This window comes from Arvicanthis niloticus, chromosome 18 (genome assembly GCF_011762505.2).
Source record: "Arvicanthis niloticus isolate mArvNil1 chromosome 18, mArvNil1.pat.X, whole genome shotgun sequence".
Classification (NCBI taxonomy): domain Eukaryota; kingdom Metazoa; phylum Chordata; class Mammalia; order Rodentia; family Muridae; genus Arvicanthis; species Arvicanthis niloticus.
The window spans coordinates 47593039-47614387 of NC_047675.1; the positions used below are offsets into that span (position 1 = coordinate 47593039).

Consider the following 21349-nt stretch of genomic DNA (forward strand, 5'->3'; position numbering starts at 1 on the left):
GGGTTATTTTAAAAAGCCTTTGCTTAGGCTGTAGAGGTAGTTAAGTAGTAAAAGCCTTGCCTGGCGTAGAGCATCACAAAATAAAATATGTCTATTAGGAAGCCCTCTACGTAGCCTGGCAAATCAAGTTTGAGGACACTCAGGCAAGAAATAAGGGGCGGAAGCTCCCTGAAGCCTACAGTCTGGCTGAACAAACTTCTTGCTCCCTTAAAAGTGAATGTCTTGGAGCTGGAGAGATGGCTCAGCAGTTAAGAGCACTGACTGCTCTTCTAGAGGTCCTGAGTTCAATTCCCAGCAACCACATGGTGGCTCACAACCATCTGTAATGGGATCCGATGCCATCTTCTGAAGACAGTGGCAGTATATCCACATACATGAAATAAATAAATCTTAAAAAAAAAAAAAAAAAAAGTGAATGTCTTGAGGCTGGAGAGATGGCTCAGCAGCCGAGAGCTCTGACTGCTCTTCCAGAGGACCTTGGTTCAATTCCCAGCACCCACATGGTGGCTCACAACTGCTAGTAACTCCAGTTCCAGAGAATCTGACACCCTCACACATAACATGCAGGAAAACCACCCGATGCACAGAAAACAAATACTACAAAATTTAAAAAGGAGCAGACTTTTCGTGTGTGGGGATGTGAGCTAAAGGTACATGTGTGTGGCCGCAGGCTGGGCACCATGACCACTCAGAATGAACGGTAGGGCTGTGGGGTTAGGAGCCAGATGTGCTCTGCACACGTGGGGCCTGGCTGAGGCTTCTACAGTGCCGGTTCCCGTGCTCCTGTCTGGACTGCTGTCAAGGGCACATACAAAACCTCCACTGTGACGGACTGTGCGGCTTCCTCCCCTGCTCTGTGTGCAAAATCTGCCCCCCTTCCAAGCTGCGACAAGGTAACAAGAGCAGGCAGCTGACCAGGCAGGTGTCTTGGGCCCATGGCTGTAATGGGGGTGACAGTGAGCCACAAGAACTAAGGGCTTCAGTAAGCATTGGGAGAAGCCAGGTACTGGGTATATGATGCGAACTAGACCCAAGAGAGCAGTCTCTGGGCGGTACAGGAAACTCCAAGTGACCCAGGTTGAGAAAGACTAGTGTAGAGCACCCTAGGGACAGCAGTGAGTGGTCCTGCAGAAGGGGACACCTTCTCCCACAGGCGCTGTGGGCACTGAGGCCCTGCACTGGCCTCACTCTCGCCTATCCTCTGTTCCAGGGCTCAGCTCCCATCTTGGTCGTCATGGTGATCCTGCTCAACATTGGAGTCGCCATTTTGTTTATTAACTTTTTCATCTGACAAGATTGTTGTGACCACGGAAGCGACGATGTAGAAAGGGACGTTAAAAGCAAACCAAGAAGGGACACCCTGCCTCAACAGCCCCAGGTCTCCTGTCCTTCCACAGAACAACATGATTGGGTGTCAATCACAGTTTGCCTTTTTTTCTGGGTAATGTTTTTTTGGATTTTAGCCAAAATTCTTTGCTTGTGTTACACGATGCTGTGGGGCATGGCAGGAGGAGGCCGGCATGCCACCCCTCCAGCTTGGTGTGAACGGGTCCTGGCAAACCAGCGGCCAAAAGATCGGGACCTTCATGTTTCCTGCCGGGTGTGGAAGGTGGCGCCTTGAGCAGGGTGCCCGGCGAGCTGGGAGAGGGGGAGGGCAGCCAGGGAGTGCAGCTGTGCAAGGCGAGTAGCTGGGAGTGTGGGCCCAGGCCCAGGGACAGGGTGTCCTGCCCTTGTCTCCATGGAGTCTGTGCTGCATACCTGTGGAGGGAGAGGGAAGCCCCCGCTCTTCTCCCTAAAACAGACCATGATCCCTCTTCTCGGCACTGCCCCAAGGCTCTCCTAAGGAGGTCGCCTCCCCACACTGAGTCTTAAGGCAAAGTCTGTTCCCTGCCGTCCTCCGCTCACTCATTGTTGGCCCTGCCCAGCCATCCTCCCTCCAGACCCAGGGAGGCCATGCTGCAGACGTCCAGGGCTGACCCCGATCTGGCCAGGCACATCTGAGCCCTGATGCCAAGGTGGCTATGGCCCACATGCCCCGGACAGCCTGACAGCACGCCTGGGCTGAGCATGTGCCGTTTTGCACCTAGTATGCAGGATGTATATTCAGCCTTCCGTGTCCCTGGCAGTGACGCCCCATGGAGGACGTCACCTCTCACTGACCTCCACGGGGTCTCACATCTTTGCACTGTGCCTGCCTCGACTTCCCCTAACAGATATGCATATTCCCTCCAGATGCCTCAGAGCTACTCCAGAGAGTCTGGTCCCGGGACAGGAATGTGGTTGAAGCCAGTGGCTTGAATGTCCTGGAGACTGTTGCATACCCAGCACTCCCCGGATGTACAATGTAACTTGTTTCAGTCAAACAACAGGTTCCTCATGTCTCTGCCTTCTCTACCAGGGTTGTTCCCTCATCCAAACATATGAACAAGGGATGCCAGCTCGCCTGGCACCCCGTGGCTCCGTCAGTCTCCTTGGGTGCAGCCCGTCTGTCTTATGGACTCCGCCTTGCTTTGCTCGTGTTCTCTGCTACCTTTCGAGCAGATTTCTTTACTACAGTGCACTGGATTGCTATATTTTTAACCAGAAATAAACTACAGATTAGAGCATGTCCCAGCGACGCTCAGCTTTGTTGCTTCCGTCATCCACGCTGTCCCCTGGGCACTGCCTGTCCCTCCTCCAAGCTAGTTTGGATTGCGGGTTGAAGAGGGGGAGAGGTTCAGCAGGTGACCTGATACATTTCTGGTGTTTCTAAACAGTTCCATCTTTTTGTACAGCTTAATTTTCCGTTCACCTTTTTTAATACCAAGTGGTTGCCGCAGATCTGGTGTGAACCAAATAAAGATTCCTGCTCTTTGCAGCCAGGAGAGCCGTCCATACTGGGCTATGTGCATTGTATTTTTCTACAGACACAAGGGGCTCAATGTGCATCCCAGAAGCTCCTGGCCCATCAGGGTGCCTACTCTCACTTGACACACGCACAAAGTGTAGCCCAAACGTGCTCAAGAGGCTCTGGCAGGGGATGGCGCCCATCCATTCACTTGCTATGAGAAGTGTTACCATAGACCAGAGTCTGCAGCCTGGCGTTCCGCTGGCGGCCTATAGTAGTGCAGGAGAGTGGGTTCTAGGCAGAAGTGATGGAGACCAAACACACCCGGATCCCTGGGAGATCCAACAAGCTGGCCTGCAGGGAAAGGAACACCTCGCTGCAGCCTATGGCTGCTCTTCTCCCACCCCCGCAGAGCCCGCCTCCTCCCTGAAGGTGTAGCCGACAGCATGTTGAGCAAGATGAGGATGGTCACTGGAGGGAACAAAACAGTGTCACTCTGGCTCCGGGGCACACTGCATGTAATGAGTTTTAACTGAGATCCAGCCCAGCCTCAGAAGACACACTTTTTTTCCAGAGTGAACAGAAATCCTTCCTGAACACCCAAAGCCCTTGGTGCCTGCACCATGGCTGTAGAGCTGTTGAGCATTGAGTCCCACACACTGCAGACTCATATTCTTGCACGTATGGATCCAAGCACCAAAATACAGTTCGAGAAATCCCCAAGTCACACACCAGGCAGCAGCACACAGTACACAACAGTGGTCATGGTGATGACGCTGGTGGTCAGAAATCCCACAGCCACAGTGGAAGGGCCGTGCACGGGATCTCAGGCAGCAGACAGCAGGCCGCTTTCCATCAGTCTCTGCTTTGAACTGACCTACTGACAAACACCTGACACCAGGCTCCTCCGCGTCCACACTAATCCCAGGAACCACAGCCCGTGGTCACTTGTGGCCAGGTTGGTATCCAGGCCAAGCAGAGGACTGCCACATACCCCACTTCCAACATGTTCCTGCTCACAGGACAAACAGGTCCAGTTTACACAGAACATACATAGGCCACCCTCAGGGAGACTGCTGGGAGTCCAGGGTGCTCAGAGGCCAAGCCATGAATAGGAGACAAGAGGTTCTGGGGTGTTGTCCTTTCTAGTTTGAGTTTGTGGCTGTCCTCTAAAGATCTTGACTGGCTGGGCCATTCTTCTAGATAGTAGTCCCTGTGCGGATATCAAACACCTCTGCACAGCCCCGCTCCAAAGGCCTCATGGCTGCTTATTCCATCCCCTCTGTGACATGAAGGAGGGTGTGGGATGCTCCAGTCTCTTCCAGTTTAAGCTAGGTTGCACTGGATCTTCCTGCCTGTGTCTTCCTCTAGAGCAGTCTCTGATCATGAAGTTCAGCACGAGAGCTCCTATCCCAGCATGTCACCACATTGTGCAATCAGCTGACGACCACACAGGCCACTTTCTGACACCAAACAGTCCTGTGCCATCACGTCACCATTACAGAGGGTGAGCACCCAGAAGCGGTTGTGAGCTCTAGCTCTGCTGTCTCGCCAAGGTCCATCTACAGGCCAAGCACACACCAGAACAACCAAGTGTCCCTAAGTGCCAAGAACCGTCTGTCCTATTTACCCTGGCCTTGAAAGAAGAAAAAAAAATACACACACACACACACACACACACACACACACACACACACACACACACAAACAGCTAAGCTCAATTCCAGTGTGAACACTAGGAACATGCCTACAAGACCCAAGTCTTCCTGTCCTGAAGCTAGACAAGGCCTGCCTGGAGCATGTGAACAAGGCATGTGGTGGGAAGGGAAGCCCTCAAGGGCAGTGGCAGTGACCGCTCACGTGACTGAGCGCTCTCCACACTACAGCACACACGGCTCCTGGAGTCTGCTTTTTCACGCCTCCCCTAATATGGCCAGGGCTAAAGTGCATACTGGGCAGTCTCCTGGCTCAGCTCCTTCCTAAACTTCAGAGACTCACTAGGACTCCATGAAGGGGGAGTGGGTCCACTCCACAGGAGGTGGGCTGGGTTTCCCAGGTTGTTAGAGCAGGCAAGGCAGCCAGCCACCTCATAACTACCTCACTTCTGGGATGGCCTTTTAGCCTGTTCACCCCACACCAAAGGTCAAGATGCAAACACTTATCTGTAGGGTAAAGCACTTCACACTTGATCACACGGACTCATCCTGACCTTTGACCTTCCCCATCCAGCTGCAGGTAGGTCTCAGCTGGATGCTGGTTCCCCCTTGTGTTGGCATGCCTGCTAGCATGCTGCTTTCTGTCTACCTTCAAGACCTTGTTTCAATTTTGGTGGACGTCAGCCTACTGCCAGGGCTGTCTCTTCAAGGGTGATATCTGAGGCTGCCGAGAACCCTGTGTTCTAAAGGCCTCCCCTGCACTGTGCAGACATGGAAATAAGTATATGGGGTAGAGTTCAACCTTTCCCATAGAAGGGGTTCTACTCTCTCCTTTGGCCAAAACCCACTTTAAGTCGGGATGTCCCACCAACTTACCTCCAACAAATGGCTCTTGCAGATCTGTCCGCGAGGCAGATACTACCATGCAGGGTGGGCAAGCATTCACTGGATACAGGCTGAAGACTCAGGGCACTGCAGGCAGCATGACGTGGTGTACACACAGCATCAATGAGACCCACACCTTGAGCACTGCCCGCTGGGAACAGCTGTAGCTGCACAAGCCCATGCAGCCGTAGCCATAGAACCTACAGCTGAAGACAGGGCCACAGACAACCCCCTCATCCTCAGTGGTTTTCTGGGCTGGCATTCCTGGCTCTGCTGTTGCCTGCGGGTCAGCCCTCCCCCTCCCAACAGGTCAATTCTGAATGCTCTAGCTGGAGCCTGCTGCTGACACCCACCATTCACCACTCCCAAAGAAAAGCCACCCCGAAGACCCCCGAGGACTCTGCTGAGCTTCCTGTGACAAGGACATTGCTGCAGATGCCTTTGTGTGACCGCGTCAACAGTCATCTGCTTTACCTTTTTCTGATCTTTTTTTTCTCTTGGTGCATGTAAACCACTCACTAATGAGACTGACTGCTTTGTGGGCGAGGAGGGACTGTCAACTGACTTCCCTCTGGCACGCTGGCTGTTCTTGCCTTGGTCTCTTTACTTGGAAACAGCTTGGTTCATCAAAAACTGGAAACAAATCCTAATGAATGTAACTTTAAATCAGATTTCACACCTGACACAAGGGACACTCAGATTCAGATTCCTCTGCTCCTTTACTTAATAAACGTATTTAAAACCTTCAGGACTGCAGTCTCATTTCATTACCAACCTCCTTCCTGAAGCCCCTGCTCACGGGTGCTGGGTGGGTGGGGCCTCCACTACCCAGTCCCTCCCAGTCTGGGCCACCCTGCCCCAGTGCTGTCCTACAATTAACTCCCTGTTCCAGCACTTTGTGGGAGCACAGGGAGCTTGTGGGCAGGATGGTCCAGGACAGGAAGGAGCCCTCATGCAGGCTAAGCCTCCTCCTCACCAGAGAGGGTCACCCTACTTCCCTCATCTTGATGACAAGCCCCAGTGCTTCTGAGTCCTGCCTCTGGGCACTGTCAAGTCCTGGCAACTGAGCCTGGGATGCAACGATCTCAGAGAAGCCCAGCTGTCTCCAGCCCCTGCACTGTAGCCAGCTGTGCTGACAGCTACCTGGGTCTCCACTGTACACTCCTGTGCCAAGGATAGTGACTGAGACACTGAGTGACAGTCCCTTGGGGAAGCAATCTGTTCTACATGTTAGTCTACCCATGACAGCAGCAGCACCATGTTCGTGTGGCACACAGATCTGAGTGACAGACGGCACACTGACCTCACACCCCAGGGCTCAAGCCTCACCGTATAAAGGAACAGCTATCCCTCCCTGCAACATACCAGAAAGGTGTGTGCATGTGTGGCTGTCACTATCTGACAAGAGCAGGTTCCTCTGGTAAAAGGCTTCTTTCTAGCCTGGGCACATCTGTATTTCCTTGTCCTCTGGCCACTGACTTGCTTCCTAAAGCAACCCACTCTTAATAGTCAGAATAAACACTACTGTCAAACCATTAAAAAAAATCATACTTTAGAATAACAATAAGGGTTTCCAGCTGGGCATGAGAGTGCATGTTTTAATCCAGCACTTGGGAGGCAGAGGCAGAGGCAGGTAATTCTCTGTGAGTTTGAGGCCAGCCTGGGCTAAGTAATGAGTTCCAGGACAGCCAGGGCTACTCAATGAAATTCTGTCTCAAAACAACAAACCAAACCAAAGACTGATAAGGTCTTGCAGCTGGCTTGATGGCTGTTTCTGTTTTCATTCTCCTCTGCCAACCCCAAGAGACCCAGGGCCTTTTAGCAGTCCCTCAGCCTTGCCTAATGGCATCAACTGGGTGAGCTACCTCAGCTGCTCCTGGGGATACCATACTTAAACCCCACCAAACCCACCTCCAGCCACAGACAGAAGTGGGCAAAAGGACCAGGTGACAGTCCAGGTGACCCTGCTCAGCAGCCTGGGCTGCACAGGCCCCAGTAGCCAAAGTGACGCTGGCCTGTTGGGTGACAGTGACTGCCTGGCTTAGCTGTGCCCTTCCTGCCGCACAGATCTACCTGTCTGTCTTCCTCAGCTTTGTGCCCAGTCTGGTAGCCATCCACTCACCCTGTGGGCTCAGAGCCCAGGACAAGCAGCAGATACTTCCCAACAGGGGGATGATTCCTTAGAGCTTTTCCCTCTCCCTTCCTGTGGAATCAGAGTCTCACTGTGTGGCCCAGCCTGGCCTGGAACTCACTCTTCCTGCTCAGTGGTGGAGCAGGCACTTCCTGCTCCATGGCCAAATGGCAAAAGGCTGCCGTCATCAGGGGCTAGGTTCTTGTCCTCCAGCCTTGCTGTCACTTCACAGAAGACAGCCCTGTGCTCGCAAAGGAAAGGAAAGGAAGCTGTCAGCACTTCCTCCTCCTCAGTGAGACTGCAATAGAGGGGCTAGAGCAACGACTCAGAGGTTAAGAGCACTTGCTGCCTTTCCAGAGGATGCAGGTTCAGTTCCCAGTGCCCATGTAATGGCAGCTCTTCTTCCCCCATACCCTCTTCTAGCCGCCATGAACACTGGTGTGAACATTCTTATAAATAAAGGTAAAATAAACAACTACAAACGAGGAAGGAAAAAAAACCCCAAAACACTGCAGTGGAGCCAATGGACATATCCATGAATCCAGAATATTCTACCATGAGACCCACAGGACAAGGCCAGGTGGCAAAGAAGGCCAGCTGGCACAGCCAATGCAAGCACTGCACAGCAGCTTCAAGTGACTGCCGGGATGTTGGTGACCTTCAGTCCGATGACACATAGCACACTGGTACGGTCATCTTGTTCTGTAGAAGAAAGAAAACCTCAGAGCACACAGCCCAGTTTTATTAGGACAGAAACACACAGCCTTGGGTCCTCAAATTCACATCCCATTCTAACCTTCCCTCAGTGGACAGAGGCCACTGTGAAGGCAGGGTACGCCCCATCTGACTGTGACCCAAGGCTCCACGGAAGACCACCTCTGCAGGGGCCTCCTGCAACAACACCAGTGATGTAGAGCCCGTGTCTCAGTCACTCCGTCTAATGCCTGCCCTGCGCACTGTCTCCAACTGCGTCATCAAAGCATGTTTTTGCCATGGCCTGGGCTACTTTCAGCACTTTCTTCTCCTTTGCATCGGGCCCCACGTGGTTCCGGGCAAGCTTCAGCCAGTGCTGTTCAGTCCGGGACAGGTACTCTTCGTACTGCTCCCCACGTGCCACCTCTGGGTGCTGCAGATCTGCTCATCCCAAAAGGAAGAACAAGAAAGCAGCTGCTCAGCCGGCAGTCCACAGGGATCAGGGCAGGGCTACACTGAACAGCGACCTGCTTGGACCACCCCGCCACAAACACCGCCAGGCGGGCCCCCTCCGCAGCACGGCAGCCTGCGCAGCTGCGTCCGACTGTGGCCCTCACCTGCTCCCTCCTCTGCACTGTCCTCTTCCTGGTCTCCATCTTCCCCCTCTGCACCCTCTTCATCTGAGCTGCTGTCCTCTTCCGAGTCCGACTCCTCCAGCCACTCCTGTGATTCTGACAAAGCATAACCAACATGGGGTTCTGGGAGCAGTCTGGGGTTCCAGGAAAGCACACATGTTGAGAACTGGCACCACCTCACAGAGTCTCCTCCTCCTTCCACTCAGGCACTGGGATGGGACTCCGACCTTCCTACCCTGAAGCTTGGAATTAGCAGAACAGTACATGCCTCTGGGCCTCACAGCAACCTGGGACTGAGACCCTGTGATGGGCACCAACTCCAGCCATGTAGCCATCCTAGCTGTGGGCAGCTGAACAAAGGCTGGCTCTTCCTGGACCCTTACAACCTCCGCATTATGGGCAGAGCCTTTTCCTAGATGTGCAGGTGCAGTCCTGAATCTTGAGAGGATGACAGAACTTGGCCTGGCAGGCCCCACCTTTAATCCCTGCACTCAGGAAGCAGAAACAGGTGGATCTACTTCAGTTTGAGGCCAGCCTGGGTTATACAGCAAGTTCCAGGTTAGCCAGGAACACACAGACTGTCAAAGGATCAACAGCAGTCTGGGATAAATGAGGATGTCAGGATTTCAGAGCAAAGGTAGAGGGAGCTACCACCCCAGAGTGGCAGGCACCATGGGCAGGAAGTCCTGCCTGCTCTGCACTGACCCGGGAGAAGGAAGGCAAGTGCAGCTGTCCTGACCCAGGTACCAGTGACTGATGCTGTTCCTCACTGTCCCTGCTAGCACCCAGAACACCCAAAGCACCCAGGAGTGTGCCAAGTAAGCCCACTCTTCCTGGGGAGAGCTTCCCAGAGTCAAGAGCAGGGCTCCCTGCAGGGCGGGGAGGCCCTGAAACAACCCTAGCTCCACAGTGGGGCCTCGCCCACCCAGCTTACTTGGATCCATCTCCACCAAGGTTTTCCATTCTTCCATCTTGTGAAGGTCAAGGCAGTAGAGGTCACTAAGGGTCACCTGGCGGTCACCTGCTTCAAACATGCCACCATAGACATAGAGCAGTCCATGCTTGACAGCCAGCATGGCGTTGGAACGTGGACATGGCTCCTGCCCAGTGCTGCTGGCCTCCGAAGCACTGTCTTCAGCCTTAGGTGGGGGCTGCACCCCCAACCCCGAGGGAGTAAGCACTTGCTTAATGGTGATCACTGTCCCGTCTTCAGACACCACCTCCTTTATCACCTCCAGCGGCTCCGGAGCACCGCTCCCCCCATTCTCCCCTTCAGTGGCATCTTCAGGATCCTCTGCTTTGCCCCGCCTCCGTTTCTTCTTCTCCGACTTGGGGCCCTGTTAACACAACTCAAGATGCATCGTAGGGCAGTGACAACCCTCACTCCAACATGCCAATCAAAGGTTTGTGGGAAGAGGAGTGGAGTGGTACAGCAGTGAGAACTCACACTCCAGGAAGCAGGGGTGCCCAGCCAGGAATGGACTTTTAGCCATCACTGTAAGGAGGGACGGTCATTCCTGAGTCCCACTGGGAAGCGCCCAGTAAGCCTAGGCCTGGCTAACATGCAGGCAGTTTATGTCTGAGGCTTGTCTTGGGAATCCTAGCCATTCACTTTTTTTTTTTTTTTTTTTTTTTGAGACATGGTTTCTCTGTGTAGCCCTGGCTGTCCTGGAACTCACTCTGTAGACCAGGCTGGCCTCAAACTCAGAAATCCACCTGCCTCTGCCTCCCAAGTGCTGGGATTAAAGGCGTGCGCCACCACTGCCTGGCTCACCATTCACAATTCTTACCCACTCCTAGCCTACAGCAGGACTGGCTGACAAGAGGGCCAGCACTCTACCCATCTTCAAGACCACACCAGGAGGAGGACCCTGTTACCAGCACTTCAAAGGTACCCTCCCATTGGGTTCCCACAGAAGAACATGTACTGTGTCTCTCTGGCCACTCTGAAGAGTGTAGCCGAGTGACTCTGTAGTAAGCTCAGTCACAGCCTTCGTCACGGGACAAACGCTCTGCTTACATGGTGGCACTTGCTGAGCTCTAGCTGACTATCCCAGCTGTGACCGCCTCCAGCCAGCCTGGGTCAGCCCCGTTCCAGACTGAAAACCCACTTCATCCCGAGACTGCAGTGGGAGTCTCACACGCAACAGCTTCTGAAGAACATCATGCGGCCTGAGGGCTAAGGAATCTTTAAATAGGAGGCTAAGCTATGCAGTGCAGTTCAGCGCTCTCAGCAGTGTCGTGTCGGGGACCCTGAGTGGCTATGCCTAGTGCAGCTCCTCAGAGCAGAGCCTCACACGTCAAGGCTGCTTCCTGTCAGAGACCTTCATGAGGCTGAGCACACAGCAGTTACTTGTATAGATGTCAGGGCTGCCTAGGACCCTTCATAGACCTGCTTATCTGTCTGTTTCAGGCAAGTCCTAGGCGGCAGCTACAGTGACCGTGGTAGTGACAGTTGACAAGGTGATTGGAAACCAGGGATAGGTTCAAGTAACAGACATTAACTGACTGCCACAGAGAATCAGACATGTCTTAGCACCTCACCTCTGGGTCAGGAACTGCCAAGGAGTGGTGGCTGACATCAAGAAGGAATGGGCCACAAAACCTTGGGGGTCCCAAGCCTAGTCACCCACCACCTACACAGAAGAGTCCACGTGCCTTCAATGAGAAGGAACACGGCTCGAGAGTGGGCAGGAGACAGATAGATAATGTGGAGAATTCAGGAGCCTAGGCTACCTTCAGCTGTGCTGCAAACCAGCGACTCTTGGCAGCATCATAGACATACAGGTCACTGAAGAAGGAGCCCTCCAGGCTCTCCTCCTCCTCCTCGTCACACACGCCCCCGAAGACCAGTATCTGATGATTTGGAGCCGCAGCCACAGAAAAGCCAGACCTTGCAGTAGGCTTGACTCCTGAAGGGTTAATCCGGGTCCAAGTCCATTTGCCTGTAAGGAAAACACCAGGATGGATAGGAGTTCACCAACAAGCACGCACAGAGGGCTCTGCGCACGAAGGATGGGCATAATGTCAAGCGTCTGAAACTGTTTAGGCAAGGAGCCTCCTTTTGTGCCCTATGAAAGAAGAGAGACACCAGTCAGCAACCCTCAAGGCCCGTCCTTCTCAAAGCTCAGCTGTGTGACACTGCCTTCTAAGGGACCCTGGCACCAACTACTGAGAGGCAGAAGGGACAGACATGGAGGTGCCATTTGCTAGAGGAGACTCATGGGCTAAAGTACCTCCCTGGGGTCCTAAGCCAGCTCACCCAGTCTTGTACCATACCACCTCTCCTCTGGAGATGGCTGCTCTATGCTTTCCCAACAGGCACCATGTTCATCCAACAGTGCTGAGTGTGTGTGTGTGTATGTTCATTCATCCAACTAAGTGTGTTTTCATCTGACAGTGCTGAGTGTGTGTGTGTGCCTTCATCTGACAGTGCGCTCTCGCTCTCTCTCTCTCTCTCTCTCTCTGTGTGTGTGTGTGTGTGTGTGTGTGTGTGTGTGTGTGTAGTTTCTTTTTTTTCTTTTCTTTTTTTGAGACAGGGTTTCTCTGTGTAGTCCTGGCTGTCCTGGAACTCACTCTGTAGACCAGGCTGGCCTCGAACTCAGAAATCCGCCTGCCTCTGCCTCCCAAGTGCTGGGATTAAAGGCATGTGCCACCACCGCCCGGCTGTGTATGTGTGTTTTCATCTGACAGTGCTCAGTGTGTGGCCTGGCATGACATGGGAAATGTCTAGCCATTACTTCTGGAAGAAAAAGCTGAGACTGTCACCTCAGTAAGCGTTAAAAAGTACTAGTGACCATGCACTAGGTAGTGGCCAAGAAGGCCCATAGAAGAGGAAGGACTCTGAGCCTGCAGGCTCATGGTCACCAAGTCAACTCATCACAGCCTTAGGTGTTGTGGGGAAGGACTGGAGACTAAAGCACACCAGCACATAGCATGGAGTGAGGACACCATCTCTCACTGTGCAACCACAGCAATATGCTGCTTCTGACACAGGACCCCTCTTCTTCTTCATGGGGTAGTTGCTGGGCACACGGGTTAGGGACACACAGTCTAGCCTCCAAGTTCAAGTTTCCCAGGTCCCCAAACGTAGGTTCCTGCCAGCAGTGACAATGATCTCACGAGTCCCTACCACTGCAGGACACTGCAGCCACCCAGAAGTGCTCCTCGGCGGGTGAGTTCAGAGGCCTCACTGGACGAATGCTGGAGCAGAGAAGGAGGAGCAGGTCTATGCTCACACCCTCCTGACCTACCAGCAGAGCCCCCCAAAGGCTGCAAAGCAGTCAGCTCTGCTGCAGCCCTGGCACCAGGGCTCAGCCTCAGCACCAAGCTGTGTACCCCAAAGCCCAGGCCACAGTCCCCAGTAAAACAGGAGCCCGAGCCCCACAGAATTCAACGTCCTAGAAGTGTTTCTTGCTCGTGAGTAAGAACATCTTCTTTCAAATGTCAAGGAAGGACAGGAAGCAGTAACCCCTCCTCTCTGCCTTGCTCACACATCTCTCCATGCATGGCTTACACACTGGGGCCCTGAGAATGCAAGCACAGGGCCTTCCCTAAATGCTCCTCCCATCTTACCTAAGCATGAAGGCTATACCTGAAAACACAAACACCACACATGGCTTTGGAGGGGGACACAAATGGCTGAGTGACTTGGGCTCTTGCTGGGTTGCAAGGTACAGAGAGGGCACTCATGTCACACAGGCGTGTTGGCTCAACCACTCCAGAGAAAGGGTCTCTAGGCAGGCTACAGGAAACTCCATGCAGTTTCCACTTGATAAGAGGGAGACACAGGCTTTGCTTCTGTGCAGGCACTAAAGGCAACCCACCCCCAGGACAAAGCCAAGCCAAGTCTCAGGCACAGCAGTACCTTCTCCCCCTTCCTCAGGCTTCAGCAGGAACATGTCTGAGTGCTGGGTGCCTTTGTCCACATCTTTCTTGACTCTCTGCAAAACAAAGGAGTCCTGAGAACCAGCCATGATGCAGCGGCTCCTGAGGAGCTGTGGCTCCAAGGAGAGCCCAGGTATGGCGGACCGATTTTACAGCCACCACTAATAGCCAGCCATGCTGAAACACTGCAGGGTGCTCTGCCACAGATCCACCGCCTATCCACAGGTCTGCACAGTCCGGCTATACCTAACTGCAGCCCCATGTGCCATCAGCTGTTCACCTTTCAGCAGACATGCTGACTCACTGTGTGGAAAGAAGCAAGCCACTATCGTTCAGACCTCCTGGAACCCTCAGCCCACAGATCCCTGGGCCTCAGCCTTGAGCTTCCAATAGCGATGCTGCCTAGCTGTTGACCCAGGGCACATCTACTCAGTACCCTGGGGCCCAGAGTGTTTGGCATGATGCTCACCCTGTGGAAGATGCCAGTCCATTTAAGTGTCTTCCTTGTATATGTGTGCTGAAATCCTCGTTTTTACTACATTTGATCTTACGGTGTTTGTATTTACAGAAAACACAGAGCAGCAGTCTGGCCCCCATCCTGGCAGCAACTGCTGCTTATTCCACCCAGGTACATGTAGAAGCTACACTGATCAGGGACCAACTAGCATCCCTCATCTTCCCTCCTGTTGCCTCTCCACCAGGGCACCATTCAGATCCTGCATGCTGGCTGAGCTCTGGTGTGTCAGCCCTGATCCGCTTTCCATCTGTACTGTCAGAGGCTATGGCAAGAATGGCACCTGGGAGGTTAAGTGGGGACCAGGGGTACTGTCCTTAGAGACCAATGCTGCTGACAGGGTGGTTTTGTGTTTTTTTAAGATTTAGTGTGTGTGTGTGTGTAAGTACTCTGTCATTGACACACCAGAAGAGAGCATCAGAACCTATTACAGATAGTTGTGAGCAGCTGGGCGGTGGTGGCGCACGCCTTTAATCCCAGCACTTGGGAGGCAGAGGCAGGCAGATTTCTGAGTTTGAGGCCAGCCTGGTCTACAGAGTGAGTTCTAGGACAGCCAGGGCTATAGAGAGAAACCCTGTCTTGAAATACAAACAAACAAACAAAAAGTTAGTTGTGAACCACCACGTGGTTGCTGGGAATTGAACAGCCAGTGCTCTTACCACTGAGCCATCCCTCCAGCCCCTCAGGGTGTTTTTGTGAGTCAAATTCTAAGGAGAATAGCAAGCCTGACCCTCTGGCTCTGGCTCCCTGGGTGTTTCCTCTCATACACACTCACCGCTGTGATACCATCTGCCATGAGCCAGCCATGTCCAGTCCTCTAAGTTCATTTTATAACAAAGTGTGCCTTCACAGTCTAGGAGGGCTGAATAAGCGACCTCTTTCCTCTCTAAGTCCCCAGGCTGTGGTATCTTATTACACTACCAGACAGGGCCACTGTGTGTGCCACTGTGTGTGCCACAGTTCTTATTACACTATCAGACAGGGCCACTGTGTGTGCCACAGTTCTTATTACACTATCAGACAGGGCCACTGTGTGTGCCACAGTTCTTATTACACTACCAGACAGGGCCACTGTGTGTGTGTGCCACAGTTCTTATTACACTATCAGACAGGGCCACTGTGTGTGTGTGCCACAGTTCTTATTACACTATCAGACAGGGCCACTGTGTGTGTGTGCCACAGTTCTTATTACACTATCAGACAGGGCCACTGTGTGTGCCACAGTTCTTATTACACTACCAGACAGGGCCACTGTGTGTGCCACAGTTCTTATTACACTATCAGACAGGGCCACTGTGTGTGCCACAGTTCTTATTGCACTATCAGACAGGGCCACTGTGTGTGCCACAGTTCTTATTACACTACCAGACAGGGCCACTGTGTGTGTCACAGTTCTACTGGCCTCCTTATCTACACGAGCCTTGACGTACACCTGGAGTGCAGTCAACTCTGCAGAAAGCAAGTCCATGCGAGTGCCACCTACAGGCATGGCGACTGCAAAGGGCCAGCGACATCTCACCTGCTGCACTTAGAGCAGAGCCAAGGAAGCCAGGGTGTTAAAACACAGGAGGAGCAGGGAGAGGAGGGAGTCAGTGTGGTTTACCCCAAAACTCAGGAAACATGAAAATCCTCACAGAAACTCACTACTGTTTAACTAACTAAATGAATTTAGATGGATGGATGAATGGATGGATGGATGGATGGACAGACGGAGTGAGTTTGAACACGGGTGCCCTGAATGTGTGGACAGTGACCACCCCATGGGTTTTTAAATGAAAACCTGAGCCAGGTATAAAAATACCTTAATTGAGCTACTGGTCAAGGAGGCCCCAGCAACAGCTAAAACAACACAAGCTCCTGGTTACCAACCAAGATGACAAACGCTACTGCTGATTCCACTGCATGCTTTGTTTGGAAGACAATCAGGGTAGGGCTGACCTGAAAACGGCCTCGCTAGCTGGCTAGCCCTCAGATTGCAGGAGGTGCAATGCAGGTCACTAGGGAAGAAAATCATCAACAGTGTTACAAGAAGCGACTCCCAAATGCTCTAATACTGACCATGCAGACAACATGTGTCCACTGGTGAACAGTGCACTAACCACCGACCGCATCTGAGACCTGCGCCACAGGCAGGAACTCATGCCTGGTGCTATAAACATGGCTGAGGAGGAGTTATAGGTCCTAGGGTAGAAACCTCTACTGTTGTTTTTACCCACAGATCAGTGCTGCCCTCTACCTTGGTAACAGACGCGTCTCCGCTGTGGGCAGCAGCAAACGTGGCGAGTCACAGCTGGTCAAAGAGCGGAGAAGCAGCTGAGTGCTCCGCCTAAAGCTGTACACGGAGCCCAACCCCCATAAACTCAGGCTCGGAGCACCACTGAAGAGGGGGCAGAATGGAAGGGCTGGGACACGAGAGGAGTGCTCTCTCGCCATTCTGGCAGGCTGTGCTAGTTGGACTCGGCCTGCAATACAAACCACAGACTGGAAGTGCAGTAAGGCTGCGGGGCATGCTGGGAGATGTCTGGGAGAGATGGGTTGGATATAATCTAGACTCACTGAAAACATGTATGAAATCTTCAGAAAAATAAATAAAAGATATTTTTAAATTAAAAAAAAAAAAGAGCAACAAACTGAAGGTTGTGGAACACAAGTATAACAAGGCAGAAATAACAAGTGCTAACAAGGCAGAAAGGACAGTGTCGGGCCTGAAGGGAACAAGAGCCACACTATGAGTGACACAGCTGGGATGTTCACTGGCTGCAGGTAAACCATGTGACAGTCCACTGATCTCTACCTGACTCCTACACTCACACACTCACACACATGCAGACACACTCACTCACACATTCAGGGATGACCCTGCACTTCTCTTTGAACTACACAGATGACTGACATGACAGGGACATGTGTAAAACACATGTGATTACACATGTGTGAACACGTGACCACACAACTAAGCTAAAATAGGAATGGCAGACTCTCTGGGACATGCAGGCGTTCGCTTAAAAATCCAGGTTAACTATGTATTTGAAAATTTTTGGCTCATAAAAGATTTTAAAGAAAAAGTGAGAGAGTATTCAATCTCTGATTCATCGCAATGCCAGGACTGGCAAACACACAGTGAGAAGCAGGGCAATTAACTGTCCACGGCCACATCCACTCCATAAGCCAGCAGGGACTCCCGAGTACTGGTATGGGACACTGCTACAGCTGTCTGCAGACGCAGAGAGGGACACTACAGTGGTTATAATGACCACAATGTAAATACAGACTGTTCACAGCTGTACTCCTGGGAGGTGGGCATGACATGACCCAGCACACACATAAAAGCCAGGCTTGGCCGGCAGCATCTATAGTCCTAGTGCTGGCAGATGGCAGGGGCACAACCAACCGGCAAGCTATGTCCTAGGAGAGGCCTGCCTCAAAACTGTGGTAGAGAGCAACTGAGAAAGATGCCTATGTTATCACCTGACCTATACACACACACACACACACACACACCCCGACAGACACACACAAATCCATCTCTGGCCAGGTGGTAATGGCATTCAACATTAATACTAGAACTCAGAAGGCAGAAGCAGGCAGATCTCAGTGACTTTGAGTCCAGCCTGGTCTGTAAAGTGAGTTCCAAGACAGGCAACGCTACACAGAGAAACTCTTTCTCAAAAAACAAAACAACCCAAACCAAACCACCCCTGCATTTTAAAGAGGAGCAGAGGCACGCCACTACAGCTCACAGCTCAGGAAATGCTGCTCACAGCTCACTAGAAGCCTCGTGGACAAACTGCAGAGCAGCAGGTGGAAGCTCCTTTAGTTCCAGGCACCGTGGCCCTTACCTGCTTTGAGTAGCCTCCATAGATGGCTATGCTGCCCTGCGGAGTGACGGCCATCAGGCAGCCTGACCTGGGCGTGGGCCCAGGGCCTGCTGGGGACAGCTTGCTCCACAGGAAGGTGTCCAGGCTGAACGTGTACACATCACTGTAGTAGATGTAGTCCCTGGGAGGAGAAAGGACCACAGAGATAGTAAGGGAAGACAGGAAGGCAAAATTGTATTGCACACAGTTATGTGCTTCAAGTAAATCCATCAAAAGGCTTGTAGATCCTGAATTTACAAAAGAATGAAAAGCCATGGCAGCCAGACACAGGGTAGTGTACCGTGAAAGTTGCCCATTTCCTACCCAGTGACAACTGCCAACTTCAACAGGTACATTCAGCTACTCAGAGACCCTAAGACAGACAGTGAATTTAACTGATCACAAGACTGGAGACTGACAGTCTGGTAAGGACTGGTCAGATCATCCCGTACAGTCACAGGACAGGGACAAAGCCTTCGCATGCACCACCCAAGAAGGACAGGGAGGCCCCACCTAGCTCTGCTCAGTGCCAGGGACTCAGCACAGAGGTCGTGACAGGAGGTTTGATCTTATGGAGTGGCTGTCACAGAAGAGCCACTGCCCTGCAGCTGTGAAGAAGAGCTAACTGTCCACAGAGGAACGTGTGCAGGTTGGGACACCCACTGCCCCACACATGTGTCTGAATAATCCACGCTGCGGGTTTTAAGGACACTGTGGGCCCTGATGGTCACAGTGGAAGACTGGTTGTCTGCCTCTTCTGCCCTGGAGAAATGCTGTCCTCAAGGCCACAAGCTCTCTCAACAAGCACTCTGAGGATGGGAGCCTCCTGGTTTCCAGAAGACTTACTATAATCCAGTTTTCTCAGGTTTCAAACTGTAACTTTCAGTTAAAAAAAAAATCTACTGTGAATTGAAGATATCTTTCTCAAGGAAAACTCCGAATGGTGGCATTTCAAAGTCAAGCTAATTTAATACAGACGGCAACTGCATTCACTTTGGGACTGTCATTTTGTCTGTGTTCCTAAGTGCTTCCCAAATAGGTTTGTTTATACTTAAAACCCAGCTTATGTGTGTGCACAGGAGCCCTGGAGGTGAGTGACAGGCAGGAGCTGTCACTCATGTCAATCAGAAATGACTGCCACGTCCCCACTCCAACCCTGCAAAGCCCCAGCGTGGAATGGTAATCAGCAATCTACAGGTCTGTAAGAGGGAAGGGCGGTGCTGGCTTCACCCGCAGCCTTCGCAGTCACTGGTGCTGTATTGTAAGGACAGACCCACGGTTCCCTCACTACTTCACATGGCTGTCAGGCACTGCAGCTGCCACACCGAGCGAGCGACAGCGTTTCCACTGGTGATTAGAATGTTTGTTCATGAGCCTCTACCTTCTACTCCACAAGAGGCTCAATCTGTTGTACCAACCTTGTACTTTCATGGAAGCCACCAAAAAGAATTAGCTGTCGTTTCCAGGCTACCATTCGATGCCCACTTCGACCTGAAGGACCCCCTGTTGATCTAAAATGAAGAAGAATAAAAACCATTACATTAGGTATTCTGTAAGTTTAAAAGACTTTATCCATTCATTTTTTAAAATATTTATTCATTTGTATTTTATGTATGTGGGGTCTAGCTCACATATGCTTGCGTACCATGTGGGTGCCTACACTCAGAAGCCAGAAGAAGACATCAAATCCCTGGAACTGGAGTTACAGACAGTTGTGAGCTGCCATGTGGATGCTGGGAATTGAACCCTGCTCCTCTGGAAGAGCAGCCAGCACTCTTGACCACTGAACCAAACTTTCACCATTGATTTCCGTTTACAATGAACTTAGTAAGTTCCCTTCATTATCTCCTCAATGACCAGCATCAGCCTGACCGTCCTGCCTAGTGCTGCAGGATGTCAGAAAAAGGCAAGAATGTCTCCCAAGCATGTGTAAGACCCTGGGTTCAGTCCCAGACACAAAAAAAGACTTTCAGAATAGCAGACTCTGTGACTTGGAATAAATGTTTTCTACGTAAAATACAAAAATTGGATTCTGTCAAATAAAGAACTTCAAAGTATACTATTTAAACAATACATACATACATACATACATACACACACACATATACACACATACATACGTACATACAAAGCTGGGTGTGGTGGCCTCCTGCTTTAATCCCAGTACTAGGGAGACAGAATCAGAGCTCTGTGAGTTTGAGGCCAATCTAGGATATATAATAACATAGTCCATAATAATAATACTATTATTATGAATCATAAATTTATTATTGTTTGTATTTTAAAGGAGCACTAGTTAAAAACAAACAAACAAACAAGGGGATGGAGAGATGGCTCAGAGGTTAAGAGCACTGACTGCTCTTCCAGAGGTCCTGAGTTCAATTCCCAGCAACCACATGGTGGCTTACAACCATCTGTAATGGGATCCAATGCCCTCTTCTGGTGTGTCTGAAGACAACGACAGAGTAGTCACATACATAAAATAAATAAATCTTTAGAAGAAGAGGAAGAAGAAGAAGAACAACAACAACAACAACAAGAAGATGCAGCAGCAGCTGCTCAGTATGGCCGTGAGCCCGTGGTCTCAATGCTGGGGTGGACCTAGCCAACTGGTGAGTATCAGCTTGAGTGAGAAAGAAATTGTCTCAAAACTTATGGTGGGGAGCATTACAGAAGACACCAAATCCTGACCTCTGGCCTTTTATTACCTCTCACCCACCCACCCCCGACCGCACACACACACACACACACACACACTCTCTCTCTCTCTCTCTCTCTCTCTCTCTCTCTCTCTCTCTCTCTCTCTCTCACTCACTCACTCACACACTCACACGACAAATAAGAGCAAGAATAGGAACTCCCCCAGCCGCAAGCTCAAGTGGAAATCTACTTCATTCTAGCAGATAACATGTTTTTAAAGACTAAGATTTCATGTCATAGAAAAATGTTCGTAAGAATGGAAGAAACGGCAGGTTATAAAACACATTATATAAGACTCTAATCTGGGGTTCTGAACAGTTTCATTATTGTCTGTCTTCTGCATTCCTAAAGCTTTCCCCAGTGAACACAGCACCCTGGTAAGTGGAAAGAGGGAAGACAGAGAGGAACATGAGGTAGGAGGGATGAGGGAGGAGCACCTGTCACTGTAAAGAAGCACTGGCTGCCAGAGGAAGGGCACAGCGTGGATAGCAAGGTTCACAGTAGCCTGCTCTGGAAGACCCTCGAGGGTTAAGAGCCTCTCCTCCTACTTGGGAATCAGTGCCCA

At 51.5% G+C, this 21349-nt stretch overlaps 2 protein-coding genes across 4 annotated transcripts in view; one reads left to right on the plus strand and one right to left on the minus strand.

The window, feature by feature from the left end:
* Jph3 (junctophilin 3) overlaps positions 1-6115 on the plus strand; it is a 64542-nt gene extending 58427 nt beyond the window's left edge. Inside the window, exon 5 of the mRNA XM_034522257.2 lies at positions 1211-6115. Coding sequence (XP_034378148.1) covers positions 1211-1291 — 81 coding nt within the window. The 3' untranslated portion in view covers positions 1292-6115. The remainder of the gene's footprint in view (positions 1-1210) is intronic.
* Positions 6116-8222: 2107 nt separating this feature from the next.
* Positions 8223-21349, minus strand: part of Klhdc4 (kelch domain containing 4) — a 28922-nt gene continuing 15795 nt past the window's right edge. For all 3 annotated transcript variants that reach the window (XM_034522258.2, XM_034522259.2, XM_076915990.1), the window contains 7 exons: positions 19503-19595; positions 18067-18226; positions 13694-13769; positions 11563-11771; positions 9761-10163; positions 8809-8922; positions 8223-8632 (listed from right to left, as the gene is read on the minus strand). In XM_034522258.2, coding sequence (XP_034378149.1) covers positions 8436-8632; positions 8809-8922; positions 9761-10163; positions 11563-11771; positions 13694-13769; positions 18067-18226; positions 19503-19595 — 1252 coding nt within the window. In that variant the 3' untranslated portion in view covers positions 8223-8435. The remainder of the gene's footprint in view (positions 8633-8808; positions 8923-9760; positions 10164-11562; positions 11772-13693; positions 13770-18066; positions 18227-19502; positions 19596-21349) is intronic.